The sequence below is a fragment of the Pongo abelii genome, chromosome 8, assembly GCF_028885655.2.
Source record: "Pongo abelii isolate AG06213 chromosome 8, NHGRI_mPonAbe1-v2.0_pri, whole genome shotgun sequence".
Taxonomy (NCBI): Eukaryota; Metazoa; Chordata; class Mammalia; order Primates; family Hominidae; genus Pongo; species Pongo abelii.
The window spans coordinates 126,459,503-126,483,256 of NC_071993.2; the positions used below are offsets into that span (position 1 = coordinate 126,459,503).

General features: G+C 52.5%; 1 protein-coding gene across 8 annotated transcripts in view; it reads left to right on the top strand.

Moving 5' to 3' along the window:
• GRK5 (G protein-coupled receptor kinase 5) overlaps nt 1-23,754 on the top strand; it is a 251,111-nt gene that overhangs the window by 201,203 nt on the left and 26,154 nt on the right. For all 8 annotated transcript variants that reach the window (XM_024252945.3, XM_063727015.1, XM_054521377.2 and 5 more), the window contains 2 exon segments: nt 17,807-17,907; nt 19,654-19,746. In XM_024252945.3, coding sequence (XP_024108713.1) covers nt 17,807-17,907; nt 19,654-19,746 — 194 coding nt within the window.

Sequence of the window (23,754 nt, forward strand, 5' to 3'; positions counted from 1 at the left end):
GCAGGGCTGCCTCTTTGTTTCAATAAACAATGATAGGGTAAGACAGGGAAGTTGGTTCTGGTGAAGGGGGAAGTTATCCATCAGCCTGTTTCCACACAAATGAAATCTATTCGTAGTGCTTGTTGGGCTCTCTGGAAAACATCCACATTTTATAAAGTCAAGAGCTTGAATGAAAGGAAATAATAACGGCTCCAAATTCCCTCCTCTGGCTCCCCACCCCCACCCAGGCACCAGCATCAGGAAGCCAAGCAAACCCACGCAGGCTGGGCCACGGCTTCTCGGCCTCTGGCACAGGCAGTCAGCTTCATCCTTGTCCTCAGGACCTCGTGCAACCCCAGTCCTGCCACCTTCCAGCTCTGCATCCTTGGAGCCTCAGTTTCCCCAACTGAATATGGGGCTGATAAAAATGGCGCCTACCTGTGCTTGTGGCCATCAGTCATTCTCTAGCACTTGTGTGGTTTTGGCCATGTTTGCAGACTACGCTTAACAGTTACCTATACAACGATTTTCTTTAAATCAACTAATCTTTTAACTTAAAATAGATGCATTTTAAAAGGAAACCTTGTACCAGGAACATGCCTGGAGAACCAGTATTGATTTGTCATACATAAAGGTAACTGGAAAAATTAAGATTAAATCCAAGCTAGATACTCTATTGTCTGCCTGAGGTTCTGAGCCTGAAGCCTTTGTCCTTGCCATTTTAAAGGAGATTAGTGAATGTGAGAGCCCTGATGACAGGACAGTAGCACTGCCTGCGACTTTCTCCTTCATGATGGGAGGCTTGCAGGAGATCTGAAGAGAATCACTTTTTCACTGAGTGATTCAATATTATCTAATTGTGTCCCTGTACTTCCTAAGACCTCTCATCATCTTTAGAAGATGCTGGGCTAACTCTCTGCTTCCCAGCTATGATGCATTATGGAAATGGAAATGCTGGCTTGTTTTTGGTAGAGACAGCATGACCTAGGGCAAAGAGCACTGGACTGGGAGTCAGGCTCATTCCTGATCTCCCTTCCTGGGGTCCATGGCCCTGGTCCTGCTTAGAGTCTGCCTGATCATCCAACCAATTCATGATCTCCAGGGCAACCACGGGTGTGAAATATGGGAACCTTGGGCAAATGGCTCCCTTCCAAGTACCTGTCCCATTCTCTGTGGGGCTTGGGGTCCCAGACACTGGCCCTGGACCCAGCTCTTCATCTCTACTGAGATTGCTCAGCCCTCATTTCCCAGCCCCCGGAACAGGTCATCCTGTTGTCGATTAATCTAGTGTCAATTAATCCACCTTCACTTGAGCAGACGGTCTGGCTGGGCAGCTGCCCCTGCTGGGCCATCTACCAGCATTTCCAGCTTCGTGTCACAGCCTTGCATACAGGCTGGAGGGCGGAAGAGGATTGAAAAGAAAACTTAAGAAAGGGAATTCCAGGAGTTTTCTCAAGCAACAGTAGTGAGGGACGGGGGTTGGGCCTCTTCCCCTTCCACTTCTGGGAGCATCAGAGAGAGGAATTCACAAATCAAGCCACATGTGTGCTCGTGAGCTGTCCTGGGACAGCTAGCATTTATTGAGCTACTACTGTAGCCTAGAACTTCATATTCCGTGTTTTGCTAAGTCCTCATCACAGCCATGTAAAATAACAAGAAGTGGAGGCTCACTCAGGCCATCCTGAGTGAGCCCAGGGAAATCTCAGGGGCTGCCCAGTTCTGGGCCCCGCACACAGTTTTATCTACAGATTCCCAGCGTGCAAACAGATAAAAAGATCTGTGGTTGACCAAGCTGGATGCTGGACTTCTCTTTTTCCTCCCTTCCGCTTCCCCTTCCCCTTCCCCTTCCCCAAGCTCTGACTTTGCAGAGAACATTTAGGGTTCTGTGGATCCCAGTTTAAGCACCATGGAGCTGAGCTAAACTTCTCATTTCCTAGATAAAGAAACTGAGGCCCCTAGAGGCCCAGATTGGAAGAGGAGACTGGAATGTTCCTTATGGGGCTTTCTATAACTCTGTGCTAGAAACAAGGAGAGGGGGCCTCAAAAGGGATGCTTACTGACTTGGTTTTCCTACTTCCACTGGGGATGGCCGGCAGCTGGGTTTCAATTCCTCTGAGGCGCTTTTTCTTTAAGCCAGTAAGTGTCTAAATGCTGAGACATTCTTAATGTCTGTGCAAAGCAGAGAAGTTGGCTGTTGCCGGATGTTCTACTAGTTAAGCACTAAGTCATTAACTCTCTGGGTTTTAGTGGAGAAGGTGAGAGAAAATAACATTAATTTAGCACCTACTGTATGCTACATGCTGTATAGCTTTAGTGCGTTCTATTTTCATGACTGTGCTATGTAGTAGACACTATTGTCCTTGTTTTACCCAGGCAGTCAGAGTTCTTTAGCTCATAATGGTAAAACTGGGGAATTGAAAACAGGGAGGCTGGGCATGGTGGCTAATGCCTGTAATCTCAACACTTTGGGAGGCCAAGGCAGGAGGATTACTTGAGGCCAGGAATTTGAGACCTACCTGGGCAACACAGCGAGACCCCCATCTCTACAAAGAAAAGAAAACTTGAGGGCTGGGTATGGTGGCTCACGCCTGTAATTCCAGCACTTTGGGAGGCCGAGGCGGGCAGATCACCTGAGGTCGGGAGTTCAAGACCAGCCTGACCAACATGGAGGAAACCCCATCTCTACTAAAAATACGAAATTAACCGGGTGTGGTGGTGCATGCCTGTAGTCCCAGCTACTCGGAAGGGTGAAGCAGGAGAATCGCTTGAACCCGGGAGGCGGAGGTTGTGGTGAGCCCAGATTGCACCATTGCACTCCAGCCTAGGCAACAAGAGCGAAACTCCATCTCAAAAAAATAATAATAATAATTAATTAGGTGGGTATGGTGGCGCATGCCTGTAGTCCTTGCTACACAGGAAGCTGAGGTGGGAGAATCACCTGAGCTCTGGAGTTCAAGGCTGCAGTGTGAGCTGTGATTGCACCACTGCTCTCTATCCTGAGTGACAGAGTGAAACCCATCTCAAAAAAAAAAAAAAAAAAAGGCAGAAAACACAGATGCAAACAGATACTAGTGTGCAAATATTTATAGCAGTATTATCACAATGGCCAAAAAATGGCAACAACCAAAATATCCATCAACGGATGAATGGATAAGCAAAAGTGGTCTATCTCTATAGTGCAGTGTTCAACCATATAGAGGAATGAAGCGCTAATACATGCCCCAATGTGGATGAACCTTGAAAACATTATGTGAACTGAAAGAAGCCAGACATAAAAGGCCACATATTGTGTGATTCCATTTCTATGAGATATCTAGACTAGACAAATCCATAGAGGCAGAAAGTAAGTTAGCATTTACCAGGGGGCAGGGGAGGGAGGGAGTAGGGAGTTGCTGCTTAACAGGTACAGAGTGTCTGTCTGTTTGGGATGATAAACATTTTTGGAACAAGATAGAGGTGATGGTTGCCATGATGAACGTAATGAATGCCACTGAATTGTACACTTTAAAATGGTTGAAATGGCGAAGTTTATGTTATGTCTATTTTACCACAATGAAAGAAAAAGAGTAAGAAAAGAGTGGGATGTAAGCTGGCCTGTCCAATGGTGGAGCCTGTAATCTTTCTCTTCCTCTGCATTGTCTTCTTGAAAGTTAACCAAAGACAAAAGTTCCCACTGAATCAGCTTCCCAGGTGTAGCAGGGGGCAGGCAGCAAGGCCGGGGAATGAGCAAGCCCCGGAGGCAGTGTCGGGCTGACGTCCAGAGGCTGTGCATGCCAGCACCCTCCGGGGCCCAGCCCAGCTCCTGGCCCCCAACCTGGGCCTCGGCTTCCACTTTGCACTGTGTCCTTAGCATCTTCTCACGTCACAGTCTCCTGCGCGGCATATTTCATGACTGTGTAATTGTCCTTCAAATAGACACACCCCACCCCTCATCAACCTTTCCTGGAAAACAAATTGTCTTTGCCCACAGCCTGATTTCATCTTGGCGCCTCCTGACGCCCTTGAGGCTGATGTGCCTTGCTGGAGCTCCTCACAGCGGGCCAGGGCAGGCCCATCTAGGTCCTTTTTCCTTTCTCATGACTGTCCAGGTCAGAAAATTGGAGGTTCCTTTGATGCTGGCAGAGCTGGCTCTGCCTCTGACCCTGTCCTTAATGTGTGTGCATAGTGTTTCCTGCCCAGAATGCCTCTCTTTGGAGTGGCGGCAGACAGAAGACTCAGCCACAGGCTTCCTGAGGGCACCCCCAACTCTGTCCTGGGTGGGCAGTGATCCTGGTCCCTGTGGCTTGGCAGGCCCTCCCCATCTGTGGACCTTGGGCAGAGAAATGACATCACGCGGCTGAGGTGAGGGGCAGGTTCTCTTGAATTTTCTGGCTCTTAGGAGATTCCTGCCCCCCGCCCCCCCACCCCTTTATTTCCCAGCCCCAAGGAATGAAGTCTTCACTGGAGAAAAATCCAACACGATTTCAGATGGAGGAGGGTGGTGGGTGTTCTGGAAGATGGAAAGTTGGCGGGCCCTGCCCTCGCCCCTCATGCACAAAGAATGAGGGACACTCCCCACCGTTTCCCCACCGTGAACATCCCCAGCACCTTGGGGCCTGGGCTCCATGTGTCAGTGACCTGCATGTGGTTGCACTGGCCCGAGCGGAGCTGCATGCAAACCGCTGGCCAGGAAGAATCCCACTCCTGCTGCTGCTCCTGCGGCTGCGCCGGGTCCTGCGAGCCCCCGCGTGCGCGGCCTGTGTAAACAGCGCGTCATCTCCTGTTGCACACTTTGGGCCTGCGGGTCACGACCAGGGATTATCAAATTGACAGAGCTCAGCTGGCCTCTCACTCCACGTCCGGGCACGTTGCATTTTGTTAATTATCGTCTTTTGCTTTTGACGTAAAGGGTCGGGGTCTGGGTCAGGGTCACTGTGTATTTTCCTTTCCTTCTCATTAAAGTTGCCCAGCTCTCAGGGCCCCCAGTTAAATTCTGCCAGCGTTTAAAGATATCTTTCCTCGCTTCCCGAGCCCTAAGCACCCTTCATCCTTATTTCTGTGAAGCCACTGGAATAGCAAAGGAAATGTGGGTCAGGGTCTTTCAAACCGAGTCCATTTTGTTTTTCTTGAAGGGCTGCAGCTATTTCTGAAGGGCTAGGTTTTTCTACTTTGTTGGCCCAGAGAACATGACACGCTGGGTCTCAGGGTGACCAGGTCAGCAGAGCACTGTGAAGGGGCTGGAACCACCCCCCACCCTTTGCAGCCCCGAGGCAAGGCTTGCTCCCAGCACTTCCCAGCCACATGGCCCTCACTTGGTTGCTCATAGACCTGAGCCTGCTGTCTGCCTGTGATCCTCAGTGCAACCCTACCATCTGAAAGGGGTCTAGAAAAGTGTCAGTTCTGCCATTAGGAAAAGTGAATTCATCCAGAGCCCTAGTCTTGGAAGACTTCCTAGTGCACAAACGGCATGAGCTGGAGGATAGAAGGGTCCTCCCTATTGCCTGGCTAAACCCCCTTTACCCTTTGGGCCATGATCAAACCTCTCCACAGCTGTGGAGCCACCTGTGTCTAAAGAGGCCACCTCTGTGAGCGCTCTCTCCTAGGTGCTGAGGGGCAGTGACCTACACTCTACAGCCTGCAGTCCTTGCTGACCTTGAACTCCTGCCTTTGGCCAACAGACTTGGTCTCTGGGGTCCTTAGGGTGGACCTCATGGCCTGGGCACAGAATGGGCACTCAGGGAACCTGTATGGCTGATGGACCCCAGCTGAAGAAGCTTTCTGACTGGTCACTGGAGCAGTGGCCCCTCCTCCACCTCTGCTCACAAAGACAGCTCCCATGCCTTGAAGTCTCTTCCTGGCCTGGTGGAAAACCCAGCTACCCTCACGGTCACCACCAAAGAGGTACAAGAGATCCTCAGCCAAAGAATTAAGGAGGTTGCAAGAGTGGTGGTGTGTGTCTGCACCATGATGGAGTCACAGGCCTTTCGTGGATGCCGGTTACTTCTGAACCCTGTGTCATGGTGTCACTCCCACTTTCTCTTCCACCAGACACACAAGGTTCCAGAGAGCCCTGTGAGCCCCTTAGCCTCTAGGTCTTTGGACTGTTCACCAAGGAAAGATAAACATGGCAGACTGGATGCCATCTTCCTAAAGGCATCATGGCCTCTGAAGGGCCCTGGAGAGGCCCCTTTGAGAGTTGGAGACAAGGGAAGATCCAGAGTTTCTTTGAGGGGGGACTGAAGCTTAAATAACTTGCTGAGCATGCTTTTTAAGAAAAAGAATAGGAGGTTAGATACAAAAGTGAATATTGAAAATGAGCAAAGAAATCACAACAAATTACTGAGGCCTTGGAGATTCAGATCCTTTTCATCTGTGACCTCAATTTCCCGGAAGTGCTTCTGTAGAAATGCTGTGTCTCCCAAGATAGAGCATTTTGTAGCTCCCAGGACTACAATAAAGGACTACTCCATCTCAATTAAAAAACAAACAAACAAACAAAACCCTAAAGCTTCGGCCTCCTCAGCTTCATTGCAGATCTGCTGCTTTTTTTTTTTGAGATAGAGTCTTGCTCTGTCACCCAGGCTGAGGTCCAGTGGTGGGATCTCGGCTCACAGCAACCTCCACCTCCTGGGGTCAAGCAATCCTCTCACCTCAGCCTCCAGCATAGCTGGGACTACAGGCGTACACCACCACGCCTGGCTAATTTTTGTATTTTTAGTAGAGACAGGGTTTCATCATGTTGGCCAGGCTGGTCTCGAACTCCTGACCTCAGGTGATCCACCTCCCTCGGCCTCCCAAAGTGCTGGGATTACAGGCGTGAGCCACTGCGCCTGACCTCAGATCCGCTTCTGATTGGAGGCTGTGCCCACCTTCATGGGAAAGAGTGAGCATCAACTTCCTTTGAACTCAAAAGAGGCACAGTGAGTGCCTTCCAGCTTCGATCACAAGGACCTCTACCCACGGGCTGCCGGTCCAGTGTGTCTCTGCCTGGCGGGGCTGTGCCTGGCACAGTGCCCAGGCCATGCAGTCCATCGCCTGGGCTGACCACGAGGACACCCTGGTGAAGAGCTTGGGGCGCTTGGGCTGAGGGCTGCTGGATGTTGGCATCAGACCCAGGGTGGAGGGAGGGACAGGCCACAGCACTTTGCTCGTGAGCGTGTGGCTGGGCTGATTTATTTTCTCCCTAGTGACCCTGAAAACAAAACCCTGCCTTTTTTCCTTTGGTCTGTTCTTGTCTGGGGCTTGTGGATCATGTCTCCTGCCTGGCCATGGACAGAGAAAGGAACTACTCCAGACGGACGTGAGGGTGTACGGCAGTGGCTTTTCCACATGGCCCTGAAGGTTTTGATTAAAAAGGTGGAAGAATGGTGCTTTTTCTTCCTGTCAGCCAGACCTTAAATCAACCCTCAAGTGAGGAAATGCTCTCTGCGCCTGCTGCTCAGCAAACCTTTTTCTCTGGTTGTGACCGTATGAACATGTTTAAGTGCAAGCCAGGGTTTAGGGTTGGAACAGCCCCCATTTGCCCCACCACCCTGTGCTTTCCCCACCCCAGACCCTGTTGCTGCAGCTGGGTGAGCAGGGCTGAGTGAGCTCACGGAATCGGAGCTCGGCGAGACGAGGGGAGCTCTTGGCCGTGTGCAAAGCATTTGGAGGCCTCCTGCTCACCTGGCCTAAGCGCCTGATTTTACAGATGGTGAATTCGTTTGGATTCTTGGCAGCAAGTGGCAGATACTTACCTCCCAGTTGCTCAAACAAAGGGGGAATTTACTGCAGAGATGAGGAGGAGGGCGTTCTCTCCTATGGTCAAATGAAACCATGAGACCGACACGGTGGTACCTAGGCCGGGAACCCCCGAACCAGGACACTTCTCCCCACCCAGCAGCCCTATCCTACAGTTTCTGCCTGAGATGGCCACGGCCCCTCCATCTGGTTTTAATTAAGAAAATTCCTTAGAACTGTGATTGGCCCAGCATGTTACAAAGGCAGGAGGCAGACCAGATGACCCCATAAAGGACCTTCTGGTGGACAGACCTGCTATTCTCTATCTCCTTCTTTCCTGCTGTGAACATTCACACTCATGCACACAGGCGCGTGCACACACACACACACACACACACTTATCCAACAAGCATATTGAGCACCTACTATGTGCCAGGAACATCATCAGTTCATTCAGCAAAGCAGAGTGGAGAGATTGCAGGGTTTGGAACTGGGCAGGCCTGGATTTGCGTCTTAGGTCCGCTCTTACTAAGCGCTCCGTCTGCGGGCATTTGCGGAACCCCCGCAGCACACCTAGTGCCGTGTGGTATTCCATCCTGATGAGCAGGAATGAGACCACACTTTTCCTCACAGAGCTCTCTAGGGCTCCGTTTCCACATCTGTGACCCTGGAACAGTAAGCCCCCACCTCACAGCGTTGTTCCGGAGAGCAACAGAAGTAAAAATGTATGAGAAAACCCACATCAAGGCCCAGCACAACGCCTGCCTCTCTCAGGGGCCGTGACTGTTGGGCCGGCCCATCCCTCAGGCGCCCACAGCAGCCTCCAGCCCTGGCTCCTGCTAAAGACTCGACTCCCACCCCTGCCTCCGCCCACGCCAGGCTTCCCATAGCTGACGCAGATCCCCTCGAGGAGGGTCAAGGGGCGGCCAGGGTATGGTTGTGAGAGTGCCCCTCCTCTGTTCCTGCCCCGGAGGAGAAATGAGGGTGGCCCCCCAAGAAACAATGACCTCCACCCCGTGACGGCAGGACAGGGCAGCCCCCTTGTGTGGAAGGAAGGGGACCCCTGGGAGCCCCTTTCTTTCAGAGAGTCTTCTCTCTCTCCTGCTCAGCTTTCCTGAAAGCTGAGCCTGTCCACGTTGGGAAATTGCAAATAGTTTACATGGGGAATGTCAGCTGCCCACATATGAAAATATACACATCATTAAGCCCTAAGTGCTTGCGTCTGGAGATAGAGCGGACAGTCTCCTAGGCCGACCTTTTGTCCACTGACGGAACCATGGCTAATGAGCGTGGAGCTCCTCAGTGGAATGTTTTCCTCTGCTGAAGTGAAGCATATGTTGGACGTTAGCGTGTGTGTGTGTGTGTGTGTATGTGTGTGTGTGTATGTGTGTGTGTGAGAGAGAGATGCATGACAGCACTATACAAACACCATTGGTCAAAACACGCAGAGTCCACCGCACCTCCTTATCCAGCCCCCATGGGCCTCCAGGGAGGGCTTGTTCCTCAATGCCACATCCTCCTGCACACTGTCTAGGAAGGAATGTGGCGTCCTTGGAGTACATGCTGGTGCTCAGGGATAAGGTTCTCTGGCCAGATTCCCCGGGTTTGAATCCTGTCTTTGCTCCCAGGCCAACTATGTGCCCTTGAGCAAGTTACTTAACTTCTGAGCCTATTTCTGCGCCTGTGAAGTGAGGATAGTAAGAATAATAAAACCTATCTTAAGAAGATTAAACAAGGTCACTCCACATAAATCTCCTAGGACCTGGCATATCATAAGTGGGTGCTCAAGAAAAGTCAGTGATGGCCAGGTGTGGTGACGCATACCTGTAATCCCAGCACTTTGGGAGGCTGAGGCAGGTGGATCACTTGAGGCCAGGAGTTCGAGACCAGCCTGGCCAACATGGTGAAACACCGTCTCTACTAAAAATATGAAAATTAGCCAGGTGTTGTGGGGCGTGCCTGTAATCCCAGCTACTCAGAAGGCTGAGGCATGAGAATCACTTGAACCTGGGAGGTGGAGCTTGCAGTGAGCCAAGATTGTGCCACTGCACTCCAGCCTGGGTGACAGAGTGAGACTCTGTCTCAAAAAAAAAAAAAAAAGAAAGAAAAAGAAAAAAGAAATGGCAGTGATGGCAGTGATGATGAGAATGATCGTAGCAGCCGTCTCCAGGAGGTGGGGCTGGAAGAACGGTCCTGCCTGCTGGGAGGATCATCTTGGATGTGGTTATGTTGGAAGCAGGTCCTAAAGAACTGGGTGGGGTTTGGACACGTCATGAAGGGGTGGGAAGGAACGAAGGCACCAAGCAAAGGTCCAGTAGCCAGAAAGCTGAGCTCGCCCGGGAAGCAGCCAGTGTGGGGCCAGAGCACGGGAGAGCAGGGGAAGGAAAGGGAAAGCAGGTTGGGCAGGGTGTCGGGGGCCAGGTCTAAGAAGCCACTAGACTTGGTCCTATAGGCAGTGGGGGCCGCTGATGCTGTGTGGTGCAGAAAAACTCCTTTGGGGACCATTGTGTCAAATGAAAGAGCAAAGAGTAGCAGAGACCTGTGAGGAGCCTCCTCAATAGTCCAAGCAAGAGAAGAGAATTCTCCAAACCAGGGCAGCCAGCTGGGGATGGAGAGGAGGCGGTGGGTGGCAGAGACGCCAGGGCTGAGATTGCTGGATGTGAGTGTTCCCAGCTGTGAAATGGGGACCAGCTGGTTTTGACTGGGGCCAAGGAGGCCAAAGCCATGTCCTTCCTAGAGGGCTGGCTCAGGATACCTGGTTAAGGGCTTATACCACTCAGATCCATGCCTCCCAGTCAGAGGTGCCAATCCTGGCCCCGCCATGGGCTAGCAAGTGACTTGTAGGGGACCCCTTCTCTCAGTTTCCCCATCTGTGCCATGAGTGGGTTGAAGGGCTGAGCCGTGAGGGGTCTTTCCTGGAGGGTCCTCTGATCTCCACCTCCTCCTGTGCCATCTCACTCCTGAATCTCTGAATGAGTATCAGGCCTGTGTTTCTGGACAGTTCCCGGGGTGACACGGGGCAAAGGATTATTGGTGGCTCCTGGGGAGGCCTCTGGGTGTAGCTCTGAGTTGATTTCATGGCCTTTCAGTCCCCCTCCATCCCTGGGTGCCTCTAAGGACACCAGCCAAGTACAACTGATTCCATCTCCACTCTGACACTTGAAACAAGGGATGTTAATGCAGAGAGATGCTTTGGGAACCAGAGCCTCAAACATCTGGAGTTTCTCACTGATGCAGGAAATGATGTCCCTTCCTCATGTCAGTCATTCATGGTGCAGAGGCAGGGAGCAGTGCCGGGAGAGCAGGTGCAGCCGCCTTGGCGACGTCATCCTCAGGGCTGATGACTCAGCCACCGGTGGCTGCCCCAGGACAGCGTCAGCCTCAAGCTATGGTAGCATGCCCTGTCAGCCGCTCCTGCTTATTTCCCATAATCTTCGCTAGTCCCTGACTCCGAACAGCGTCTCCCTTTCTGTTCAGTGCTGACTCTGACCTCCAGGCCCTGGCCCTGCAGTCCAGCTTGTCTCTCCTTCAAGGTCCAGGCCTGTATTACCTCTCTAGGGCTCCCTCTCGAATTGATTGCTCTCTCTTTTTTTTTCTTTTTTTTTTTTTAATTTGAGACCGCTTCTCACTCTGTTGCCCAGGTTGGAGTGCAGTGGCTCAGTGATCTCGGCTCACTGCAACCTCCGCCTCCCGGGTTCAAGTGATTCTCGTGCCTCAGCCTCCTGAGTAGCTGGGACTACAGGCGCATGCCACCATGCCCGACTAACTTTTGTATTTTTAGTAGAGATGGGGTTTCACCATGTTGGCCAGGCTGGACTCAAACTCCTGACCTCAAGTGATCCACCCACCTCAGCCTCCCGAAGTGCTAGGATTACAGGCATGAGCCACCACACCCGGCCGAATTGATCCCCTTTTTCCCCTCAGTTGTTATTGCAGAGGCCGTACTCCTCTGGTCTGAGATTATAGTCGGTTGGTAATTATTCCAGGTGTGCCCACCTGGCCTCCCAAGTCTTTGGGGACCATAAGGCTGGCAGGCCGGTGGGGGTGAAGGAGCATAGGGAAGCAATGGCACCACCTTGTGGACGGCCTGCTCCGTGGGCCTTGGCTGAATGGGCGGAGGCAGAGCTGGGGTTGGGCTGTCGCCTGCCCTTGTGCTTGGGTCCCTCCCTCTGTAACGCCACTGAGGGTGGGCGTCTGAGCATCAGCCTTGAGTGTGGTGGGTGATCCACACATGCTTCCCGGATCCAGTGCTGAGTGTGGTGCCTACTGGGGTGGCTTCATGCCCAGGCCTGGCCCCTGCCTTCCTCCTCAGCACCCCTCCTCCCCAGCCTGCCTCAGTGCCTGAAATACCCCAGATCATTCCTGCTTCAGGTTAAGCACAGATGGCACCTGTGAAGCGGCAGTTGACCTGGGAGGGGTGCAGCATTGAGCATTTGCTCTACCAAGGGGTGCTGGGGGCAAGGGATTAGCCAGCAAGTCACCCCATTCACTCTAAACCCATTGCTATACAAACGCAGCTTCAGGACAGGCCCCTAGCTCTTTTCTCCAACCACACTGCCACCCCAACAGTATCATCTTTGAAAATTCCGAGGCCTTCCGTGCATTGAATCATTAGTGGTCAGCAATACGTCATCCACATCATGCCTGAATATCCCAGAGGTTTCTGTTCTGATGGAACAGAAGATGAGAGAGGTGACCTACGCGGCATGGTAGAGTTTAGAGTCATAGCAGCAGAGGATGCATGAGATGAGGACAAAAAGGAGGGGAGAGGCTTAGAGAGGAGTGAAGGTGCGAAGCCACCCTAGGCGTACTTCATCCATTTTGGTGGGGGGTCTGCCCTACTTACGTTCCAAGTGGTGGGAAGAGCTTTTCTCAGTGCCCTGTGGTGCCCAGAAAAACATCCCAGGCAAGCTTCATCTCTTGCTGCCTGAAAAGGTACATTCTGGTTATCGCAGACATCAGGAACTGCCCAGATCCCCAGAACCAGTGGCATAGAGCAGAGAGTGAGTCTGGGCCATAAGGAAGAGGTGGTAAGAAGGAGTGAGTCATCGGGGGTCCCGAGGGGAGTTCCAAACCAGCACGAGCTCTGTCTGATCTGCCCGCTGGAACAGCAGGCAGCCTTGGCTCCCCTGGCCCAGTGTGGCTCCAGGTTCCTCCAGTGCAGGATTCAAGGTCAATTTCCCATCCCAAGAGGGAGGTGGGGCAGGTTCTTTTACCTCCAGGTGAAGGGGGCTTTTATACAGAAGAACCAGCTCACAGAGCAGGCAGAGTGCCCCCAGCTTCAAGGTCACCTCTGTCCCTCCCCAGCTTCAGGGGGGACCAGAAGGGGAGAGTCCTTCACCAAAGAAGTGGGTGGAGTGCTCAGCGCTGGGGAATGATTGCCAGAGGGGTCCTTACAGCCCACAGTTCCTCGTGGCAGGCAAGACCTTTCTCATCCAGCCAGAGGGGAGAGAGCTCTCCGGCCAGCACCCCAGGCTACACAGCTGTGTCCCCAGGGCATATCTTGGTGTCTTCAGCTGTCCCAGAGACATGGTTACGGAGCCCTGCTCAGGGGTAGCTGGGTGTCACCCTGACTGTCATCAGAGTGGACTCTGGCAGAGCCAGGCAGAGGCTGACCACTGGGTAGCTTCAGCTGTGCAAGGCCACAAGGGGCAGGCATTCATGGCGGGGCCTTCAAGCAGAGAAACTCCCCTGCTCCTTCCAGTTAACTTGATCCTTTCAAAGGAACCTTGGTGCCCAAATTCACTGTTGTGTTAAAGTCAAGGTCTGCAGCTAGAGCTGTTTAAGGAGACCACCTGGTGACCTGAGGGGGTCCCAGACCCCTGGGGGAATTTTACCAACGAGCACCACCAAGACCCCTTCCAACCTGGCTGCCTTCCCCTCTGCAGGTATCTGCAGGCCTTGAGGCCCTCACGCTTGGATTTCTGTGTGGTTAGACATTCAAGGGTCATCTTTGACCGGGGGAGCGTGGCACCCCTGACCATCAGCTCCATCCCAGAGGGACATCCCTGCAGGAGGAGCCAGAGTGCTGCCCAGCCATAGCTCTCCTGACACTCCTGAGTCCTCAGTGGAGTGAGGGTAACATTTCTCTCCAGAACCCACCCGGCCTGTAGGGTTCCCCCCTCCCTTCCCCAGCCCACCTTATGGGCCCACCAGACAGGGATCTGAAACTGCATGGAATTCTCCTGCCTTCAAAGACCTAGAGGATGGATCCCAGGTGCTGAGCTGAGGTTACTCAGAACCCCAGAGCCCTCTGAGCTTCTGGGTGCCTTATTTCTTACACGGTGTATCCGATCTGACACGCAGCCAGCGGAGGGCCTTCTTAAAGGGTCTCTCTTTGTAAGTGACTTCCAGGGAAGGACTGGACATCCTCTGGTTCCACTGACACAAATAATAAATGTCCAACTACAACTGCTCACTTCTTACCCTCCTGGCAGGTTTGGGCTTTAGTTTCAGACACAATGGCCAGCAGCTTCTTATTCCCATCTTATTGGCAAAGGTGTCACTCCCTGGAGGCACTTGAAAGGGGGTTGGGTTGGAATCGTTTAATCTCTTCAAGTCGAGCCAATGGTTATAAAGCCAGACGTTATTACCCACTCATTAACTCCCTTGTTAGGGCTTTGCCCTTGGGCAGAGCTCCCCTGCCAGCCAATCCAAAGTATGAGAGTGGTGTGACTTCACGTACACAGTTGGGTCACCTCTAGACCCTGGACAATCCCCTTCTCCCATCTGCCGAGAAGGGAGTCCAGTTGGCTGTCCCCGCAAATTCTGCTTTGCCCCTTACTCCATCTTCCATAAAGCCTTTCCCAGATGACCCCAGCTCACAGTGACCCCTCCCTTCTCTGAGCCGTGGGGCTCATTGTCTCGAGCTACATCACTTGCCTCTGCTATGGGACCAAACAGCACCCTGGTCCTCATGCTGAGCTCTGCAGAGTACCGGGGGCTAGGGTCAGACCTCATGGGTCCTGAGGGGATAAGGTGAGAGGGGAGCACAGGTGGCCCAGACAGCCCACTCCCTCCAACCAGATCTCACTCATTAGACACCCAACCTAGGTTCAAATCCCCTCTCAGGCACTTATTGGCTGGGTGACCCTGAGAAAATTGCTTAACCTTTCTGAACCTCAGTTTCCTCATCTGCAAAATGGGCACTATAATAATGGCTACCTCAGGGTGTGATTCAGTGAATTAATGAAGCAATGTGTTTAGCACAGGACCTAACTAGAGTTAGCCTTCAATATATGTAAACCATTGTTGCCAATTAAATTATTTTTATAGGTTTTAAATATTGGGTCTGTGGATACATTTCATTTGGAGGAGAAAAGTTTGCTACTAAAACAAACAAACAAAAAAAAAAAAAAAGGAAGAAGAAGAAAGAAGGTTTGAAAGCCATTGAATTTCAACCAGCCCATTTTGTACATCACCATGTACAGTACAACCGAGAGGCATAAGAACTTTTCTGTTAGGATATTATACCTTATAATATCATTTCTGTTTTACTGGAGAAAAAGTATTTTGAGGTCAAAACCACACTGGCTCCATCTCTTTTTTTTCTTTTTTTTTTTTTGAGACAAGGTCTCAGCCTGTTGCCCAGGCTGGAGTGCAGTGGTGTGATCATGACTCACTGCAGCCTCGACCTCTTGGGCTCAAGGAATCCTCCCACCTCAGCCTCCCAAGTAGCGGAGACTACAGGCAAGCCACCATGTTTGGCTATTTTTTTTTTTTATTTTTAGTAGAGATAGGCTGTCACTATGTTTCCCAGGCTGGTCTCAAACTCTTGGCCTCAAGCAATCCTGCCTTGGCCTCCCAAAGTGCTGGGATTACAGGCATGAGCCACTGAGTCCTGCCTGGCTTCATCTTCATCTTTTAATTCTGCCCCTGCCCAGCACCAGGCTGTGCCTGTGATGGGTAAGGGTGGGTCCTCCCTAGGTGGAAACAAAGGCAGAACCCTGCAGAGTGCACACAGGTGGTCAACTCAGGTCCCCCTTCTGACCGTTCTGTTTCTCCCCGTGGCCCACCCTGCTGGCATCTCTCTCTGGTCCTTGCTGACTCGCACCAGGCTCAAGGTCATGTCCTGGCACAACACATTGTATCATCTTGCTCATGAACAGACAACCAGCACCAGCTCCGTGCCAGGCCTTGGGCCCTCCTGGACTAAGGGTGCCAAGCCATTGGCTCTCTCCTTCCTGAAGCAGATTTGCCCAGGGCCTCGGGATTTGTTCTAATATTCAGTTGCTCTGAAGTAGCCTGGAGGTACTGGTTCCCAAGAGACTCAGCTGTCAGAATTTCCAAGAAAGTTCTCCAAGTCTTAGAAGCACAAGCCCCCAGTTGTCAATTCCCAAATCTCAAAGGACCCTTCGGGCATCTCTGGAGCAGCTCCTTCCTGTTTCAGAGGGTGAGATGGAGGCACAAAATGGCCAAGGTCAGAGGCCGGGCCAGAGCTCAGGCTCCTGGCTCTTGGCCTGGGGCTCCTCCCATGACATGGAGCATCTTTTCTGCAAAAGTTGTGACCTGTACTCTGTGGGTTGCTCTTCTGCGTCTCCTGGGGCAGAGTGGGAAGGCAGGTAGGAGACAGCAGCCGCTACCCAGGCTGCTGATGGTAACTGGGAAATGTGCTGAGGCTGCTGTTTGGTGGGAATGGCTTGGCCTGCACTTGGGTAAGCAGTGTTTATTATCACAGCAGCTCGCATCCACACCGCAGGCTGCACCCCAAGAAGCTGAAGCCTCTCAGGCCTGGCTCAGCGGGGAGACCCTGAGGGCAGGGGTGAGCCTGCAGAGAGGGCTGGACCTAGAAAAGAAATAAAGAAGGAAGGAAGGAAGGGATTCGGACATTCAGACCTGTGGGGAACAGAAAACAAGCCACTGATTCCATTCACCAAGGACAGGCCAGCTGCTGCCTCGGGTGTCCCCTCCACCCCCGGGGATTGACACCCCCACCCAGAAACCATCTGGTGGACTTAGCAAATCAGCCCCATAGGGAAGAGGAGGCAAGGCTTTCGGATTTCAGCATCCTTTTGGGAGAGAGCTGTGTCCACACCCCATCTTTCTGTGCCCACTCCCAGCAATTTTCTCAATTATCTCTGTAATTTATTAAAAACCCATCTCAAAGCCCAGCTGGTGAGTCAGCCCCTGGGAACAGCTGGCAGAGGGTGAATGGTGGGTGGAGGGCAGGGGGTGGGTGAGGTCTGCCCTGGGTGGAGCTGCCTTCCAGATGCGGCTGCCACTCCTGGGTAGGACACAGCAACTCTCGGAAATGTCCTTTCAAACTTAAAATACTCAGGCCAGCAGCTTAACCTGGAAAGATAAAGAAACAACGGTGGTGACATTTATTTCGTACTTGCTACTACTGCCAGATCTGGGCCAAATGCCTTACCTAAAGTTTTTATTGATTTGCCCCAAGAGAAACTCCTATTCCTGATCGTCTTCCTGACAAGAGTGAGGCTGAGCAGTTAAGACTAAGGCCACAGCTGCGAGTCACAGATCTGGGATTCAAACCCAAGCCTGAAGCTCCGGGGCTATAGCTCCCCTCCCCTCCTCACCCCCCTCCTCCCTCCTGAGCCTTCCTGTCCACTTGGCCTGATCCAAACCCTTTCACATGTGAACCTTGAGGCTGGGCAGGTGTTCATCTTCTCTTTTGCCCTCGGAGGAAAGAAGCCCAGCATGGCCAAGGGGCGTCACCAAGCCTGCTGGGGGCTCAGTGATGGGCTGGGTCATGCTGCACAGCCCCTTATGGTTGGGAGCATTTGCATACCTTGTCAGCTCTGACTACATGCCCAGGCCATGGGGACTGTCATTATCAATGTTATGCAGATGAGGAATGAGGCTCAGAGAAGCCAAGTGACCTCCATGAGGTCACACAGCCTACAAGTGACACAGCCAGAAGTCTCACCCTGAACCTAGGCTCATTCACCACCTTCCAGCTCAGCCACCTCCCCAAACCACCAGTGTCCAGGTAGCCCCGAGCCAGGTGCAGGCTGGAGGGGGCAGCAGGTCACACGCTGGGGCGAAGATGGGCTGCCAGGTGTACCAGCACCTGGAACGTGGCTGGTTCTTGGCCCAACACCTGTGGGCAAACCCGGCCGCGCTGCTGCTGGCTCCTCACTGACCACCTCACTTCCCTTCCTTCTTCCAGTCCCCTGTTTTCATAGCCCAAGTTGGCCAAGACCTGGTCTCCCAGACGGAGGAGAAGCTCCTGCAGAAGCCCTGCAAAGAACTGTTTTCTGCCTGTGCACAGTAAGTGCCCTAGTCACCTGGCCTGTCCTCCTCGGGCTGCCCAGAGATGGGATGCCGCCGCTCTCCACCTGACCATACAGGGCACTGAGGCAGGTCTTCCATGCCTGACAGCTTCAGCCAAGTTATACCAACTGTTTGTATACTTCCCACGAAGAGAAAAAGATATCGAGGTGCCAAGTCCAAAGAAAACATCTGCTGCAAAGGGTGTTGAAAGCAAGTGGCTCTCCAGGCTGTTGAGACAGAGGAATGTGCAAACATTTGACCCTGTCTGGGTGGTTTGGAAATCTTTCCCAGGGTCCTCAACCCGCACCACCACCACCAACCCAAGCCAGTGCTACTGATGCAGGGGGCACTTCTCGGCGGAAGCCTGTCACCTTGTCTGCAGGTGGCACGTCTGCCCCGCAGGAGGTGACACAAGTCGATGGCCATGCTGCCAGCAGAGCACCAACTAAACCCCCACCCCATCCTGCACACACACAACTCTGAAGGCATGAGCACCGAGGAGCACACACAAGTACACACACACAAGTGCACATACACTTGCTAACACACAAGCTCACACACACACACATACACACACACAGGCTCATGAAAGCTCTCCAAAGCCAGGTTACCCCACATAGCTGGATGAGCTTAGGGGCTTTTTGTGTGCCTTTATTCAGCATCACAGACACCAATTGAGTACCTACTGTGTACCTGGCACTGTGCTGGGTGCTGGGGGATACCAAAGTGAACAAGAACCCAATCCTGGCTTTCATGGAGTTTATACAAGAAAAACAGCAACCTGCATGCACTTTTAGGGGAGCTGGGAGGGCCGTCCTGGGACCAAGCCCTGGGTTAGGTGCTGGGGAGACGCCCTGGTGGGCAGAGCAAGCTTGGTTGCTGCTCTCTTGGAGCTGCCCAGGAGTCAGATCCAACAGTGGGTGGGGTCTTGGTTGGTGACTCTGACCCTGAGGGAATGGCCATCTTGGCTCCCAACGATGGCTTTCAGGTTTGGCAGGACACAGACTCTGACGTGCCCCACCTGCCATAGTCCCCTCCCTTCCCCAGGCTCTAAGTGCCTGTGCTAGATTACTCAGCGTGGCCACTTTCTAAAGGAAAGAAGCTGCCTACAGACAGTTTCAGAACCTGCCCTGATGGCCTAAGACCCATAGAGATCCACAGCATCCCAGGGCTCGGCCTGGCATCTGGCCTACAGCAGGTGACCGGTAAATTCCAATGCATGCATAAAAAACTCCCAGTGGCTTTGCTAGTCCAAGACCAGATCCAGAGCTGTGGTTCTGAGGGGCTGTGGCCCCACCCTTCCCCCAACCAACCACCACCCCTGATTCCCAGCCCCTCATTAAGTCTTCATCTGTTCTCAGTTTAAGGTCACTTCTTCAGAGAGACCCCTCTACCCTTCCAGTCCCCCCGAACTCATTCATGATGACATACCTCTGGGATCGTTTATTTCATGTTTGCTATTCACTGTTTGTGTCCCACATACAGTGTCAACCCCTTGCTCCCAGCTATATCCCAGGGCGTAGAACAGTGCCCAACACGTGGCAGGTACCCAACAAGTGTTGGCAGGACCAACCAATTTCATACAACCCTCAGTAGAATGGCAGGACCTCTGGCCAGATGTGCTGCATCTGCATGGGTTGAGAGGCCCTGTTTGCTTGCATTTCCAAAGCTGGCTACAGCTTTTCCCCCGTGCTTGAAGATCGGGATTATAAAATGTTCATCCTCTTGTTCCATCTGCGCTAGGTCTGTCCACGAGTACCTGAGGGGAGAACCATTCCACGAATATCTGGACAGCATGTATTTTGACCGCTTTCTCCAGTGGAAGTGGTTGGAAAGGTGAGTCCACCACACCCCACACAGATCAGGGAGGCAGAGGGTACACATTTTTCATCTGAGAATTCATATAAAAATCAGTTACCTCCCGTGGGCTCATGGTTAAAACAAAATTAACCCGACTCCCCCTGTTAATTAAGTTGTGTATTCTAGAAATGCTGTATGCTTATTCAAGCACGCACACACACACACACACACACACACACAAACACACATTCATGCAAACGTAAACAGCAGCTTGTTCTTACTTTTTTTGCTTCACTGTCTTTGGGAATTCTTTCTCTGTCAGCAAATAAAGAGCTGCCATATTCCTTAGAGTAGTTGCACATCCTTGATTTAATCCAGTGCCCTGTTGATGGATATTGAGGTGGTTCTCCATTTTTGTGTGCAGCCCTCCCTAAATAATAAATAGCTTTGTACATAAATCTTTAAGTACTTCTGCAAGTACATCCAGAGAAATTCCTAGCAGAGGAGTTTCTGGGTCAGAAGGCACCTGATTTTAAACCGTGAGTGCTGTTAAGCTGCCGTCCAAAACAGCTGCCGCTGACCTCCAGTGCCACAGTGCCCGAGTGCCTGCTCCTCAGCTTCATCAACGCTGTTCTCATCTTTTCCTACCCCGTGAGTGAGCAGCGCGCTTCCTCGTTGCTTATTTTCTTGTCTCTCTAATAATGGGGGAGACCAAGTGTTTTATCCTGTGTGCTTGCTGTCTTATTCTCTTCAAAGTACTCGCCCATGCGTGGCTGTGACTTGGGCAGATGTGTCCCCCTGTGACAGATGAGGAAGCAGAACATAGGACCTGACTTAGCTTCCCAGCAAGCCAGCAGTGCTGCCGATGAGGCCTCGGCCCTGAGCCACCAGCGCAGTGCTTTGCCACCTTCACTGGCCCAGGATTTGCAGAGCAGAGCGATACCTGTGTAAAATCCATGCCAGGCTGAGCTGGTAGACGAGGATGGGAGCCTCCCCTCCCACAGCCCAGAGTCCCTGTCCCCAGAGGCCTGGCATGCACAGCCATCTGGGGGCATCCGGTGAGAAAGGAGCCATCCACTGCTGCCTGCCAGCCCCACAGCTGGCTGCGTCCCCCGTAGACACTCAGGAAGCTGCAGGCCAGGAGCCCCTCCAAGCCCCATTCACAGCCTTTCCCTGCCTACTTCCGGAAACCCAGCAGAAAACCCTTGGCTCTGCAGACATGGACGGGTGGTTTCTGTCCACCTGACTGGTGGGGATGACAGCGTGACCAGAGATGGCCTCCTTAGTGGCCGCTGTCCACGCTGCACAGGCACATCATGGCTCCAGGAGAGCTTGAGAGGCAAAGGATTGGCCTAGACATCTACTGAGGGCACCAGAGCCCCCAGCCTGTGTCTGAGTCCCACCTCTGCCTCTTCCCAAGGAGGGGCCTCAGAAAGGGTCCCTCACGACTCCACACCTCAGCGTCCTTATTTGTAAAATGTGGATGATTGTGCCTGCATTGTGGGCTTGGGCTGAGGAGGAGATAAGATAAGCACAACACCTGCTGGAACAAGGCAGGTGTTCCGCAAAGCTCAGCCATTTGGCCACAGGAAGTGAACTGCTGAATGCAGTTGTTGCATCCATCACCACCATCATCACCATCACCACCATCATCAGCATCACTGCTGTTATCAATATCCCACCGCCATCAACAGCATCACCGCCATCATCAGCATCACCACCATCATCAGTATCACCACCATCATCAGTATCACCACCATCATCAGCATCACTGCTGTTATCAATATCCCACCGCCATCAACAGCATCACCGCCATAATCAGCATCACCACCATCATCAGTATCACCGCCATCAACAGCATCACCGCTTTTATCAACATCACCACCATCATCAGCATCATCACCATCATCAGCATCACCACCATCATCAGTATCACCGCCATCAACAGCATCACTGCCATCAGCAGCATCACCACCATCATCAGCATCACTGCTGTTATCAATATCCCACCACCATCAACAACATCACTGCCATCAACATCACCACCATCAACAGCATCACCGCCATCATCGTGTCACTGCCATCATCAGCGTCACAGCCATCAGCAGCATCACCACCATCATCAGCATCACCGCCATCATCAGCATCACTGCTATCATCAGTATCACTGCTGTTATCAATATCCCACTGCCATCAACAGCATCACTGCCATCATCAGCATCACCGCCATCATCAGTATCACCACCATCATCAGCATCATCGCCATCATCAGCATCACCGCCATCATCAGCATCACCGCCATCACCAGCATCACCACCATCATCAGCATCACAGCCATCAGCAGCATCACCGCCATCATCAGTATCACCGCCATCCTCAGTATCACCATCATCAGCATCACCACCATCATCAGCATCATCACCGTCATCAACATCACCGCCATCATCAGCATCACTGCTATCATCAGTATCACTGCCATCATCAGCATCACTGCTATCATCAGTATCACCGCCATCATCAGCATCACTGCTGTTATCAATATCCCACTGCCATCAACAGCATTACTGCTATCATCAGTATCATCGCCACCATCAGCATCACTGCCATCATCAGCCTCACTGCCATCATCAGCCTCACTGCCATCATCAGCATCACTGCCATCAACAGCGTCACTACCATTAGCCCCACTTCACCAGGTCTGATACTGGGAGGCACAGCCAACTCTTGCTGGAGGGTCAGTCCCGATTCTGACAATTACAGGGCAGTCTAGTGGAGCTGTGTTCGCCATGCCCATGCCCCGTTCTGGAGCCCTGGGCTATGCAACACACAACCCCAATCTGTGCCCACCTTCCCAGAGTGGCAGTGTGGGGTCAGGATACAGAGCATGGGCTGCCTAGACCCCAACTCCAGCCCACCACTACCAGCCAGGGCCTTGAGCAACTCATTTCACCTCTTGAAGCCTCAGCGTTCTCATCTGCAGAATGAGGACAATAATGATCCCCGCTCCCTGAGCTGGTGTGAGGATTATAGAAGCCCCCATGTGTGCTTGGAGCAGTAGGTATTGTTACTATAGAGACCCCCAGAGGGGGGCATGCCCTTTATTCCTAGGGGTTCAAATAATGACACATCACCAGTTTACAAAGAGCCCTCCACTGGATGTAAGGCCTTCTCATGATCATTTTCCTCAGAGGAGTTGGAGCAGCCTTGGGCCACTCAGCAAGGGCCTGGCAAGGCTGGAACCTGAACCCAGAGGCCCCCTGCCAAGTCCTTGGGCCTTGGTCCACCCAGCACTCCAGTTCCCATAGCAGCCTTTGTCAGTGGTCACTGGCTTTCCTTTTTCTTATCTGCACCAAGCACATGAAATGGAGAAATTGTCCTTTTTACTCTGTGGCCTGATTGCAAAGAAGTTAAGAGTTCACCTTTTGAAGGCATTAAGTTTTTGGAGCCTGTAGGGCAGGACCCTGGCCTAGGAATGCCCTACATATCGGATAGCACCCTGCGCAAGATCCTGCCTGGTTGGTGCTGTACTGCTGAAATAGTCAAGGGGTTTTTTCCTCCCAAGGTTAACCAAGAAATTCCTGGGAGTTTGCATTCCACTCATTTCCCCCAGCAGAGGAGTTCTGCGGAGATGCCAACCAACCGTTTCTCCTGCATGCATCATAAACTGTTAGGCGGGCCGCCTTCATGTGGTTTCCGGGGGCAGCTATAGGGAAGGCTTCCCAGGGCCACGTGGTCGAGGCAGGCGTGTGGCAGCTCTTCCCTTTGGCTGTCCAGCCGCTCCTGTGCAGAAGAGCGGGATACCCGCAGAGCGGCAGCTCTGTGCTTCGGTGGGGTTTGGGCCCTGCGTCCTGAGGAAGCACTGGTGAAGGGAGAAGTGAGCCATGGCACGCAAATTCAAGATGGGGTGCCAGAGAGTACCCTGGCTTTTCAGGGCCATCCTCAGAGTGCGGCTGTGGTGCCACAGATGTGATTTCCAGGGAAGACTCATTCGTTCAAGAGCTGCTGGGTGACTGAAGGCTCCCTGGTCATCCTCAGCTGACCCAG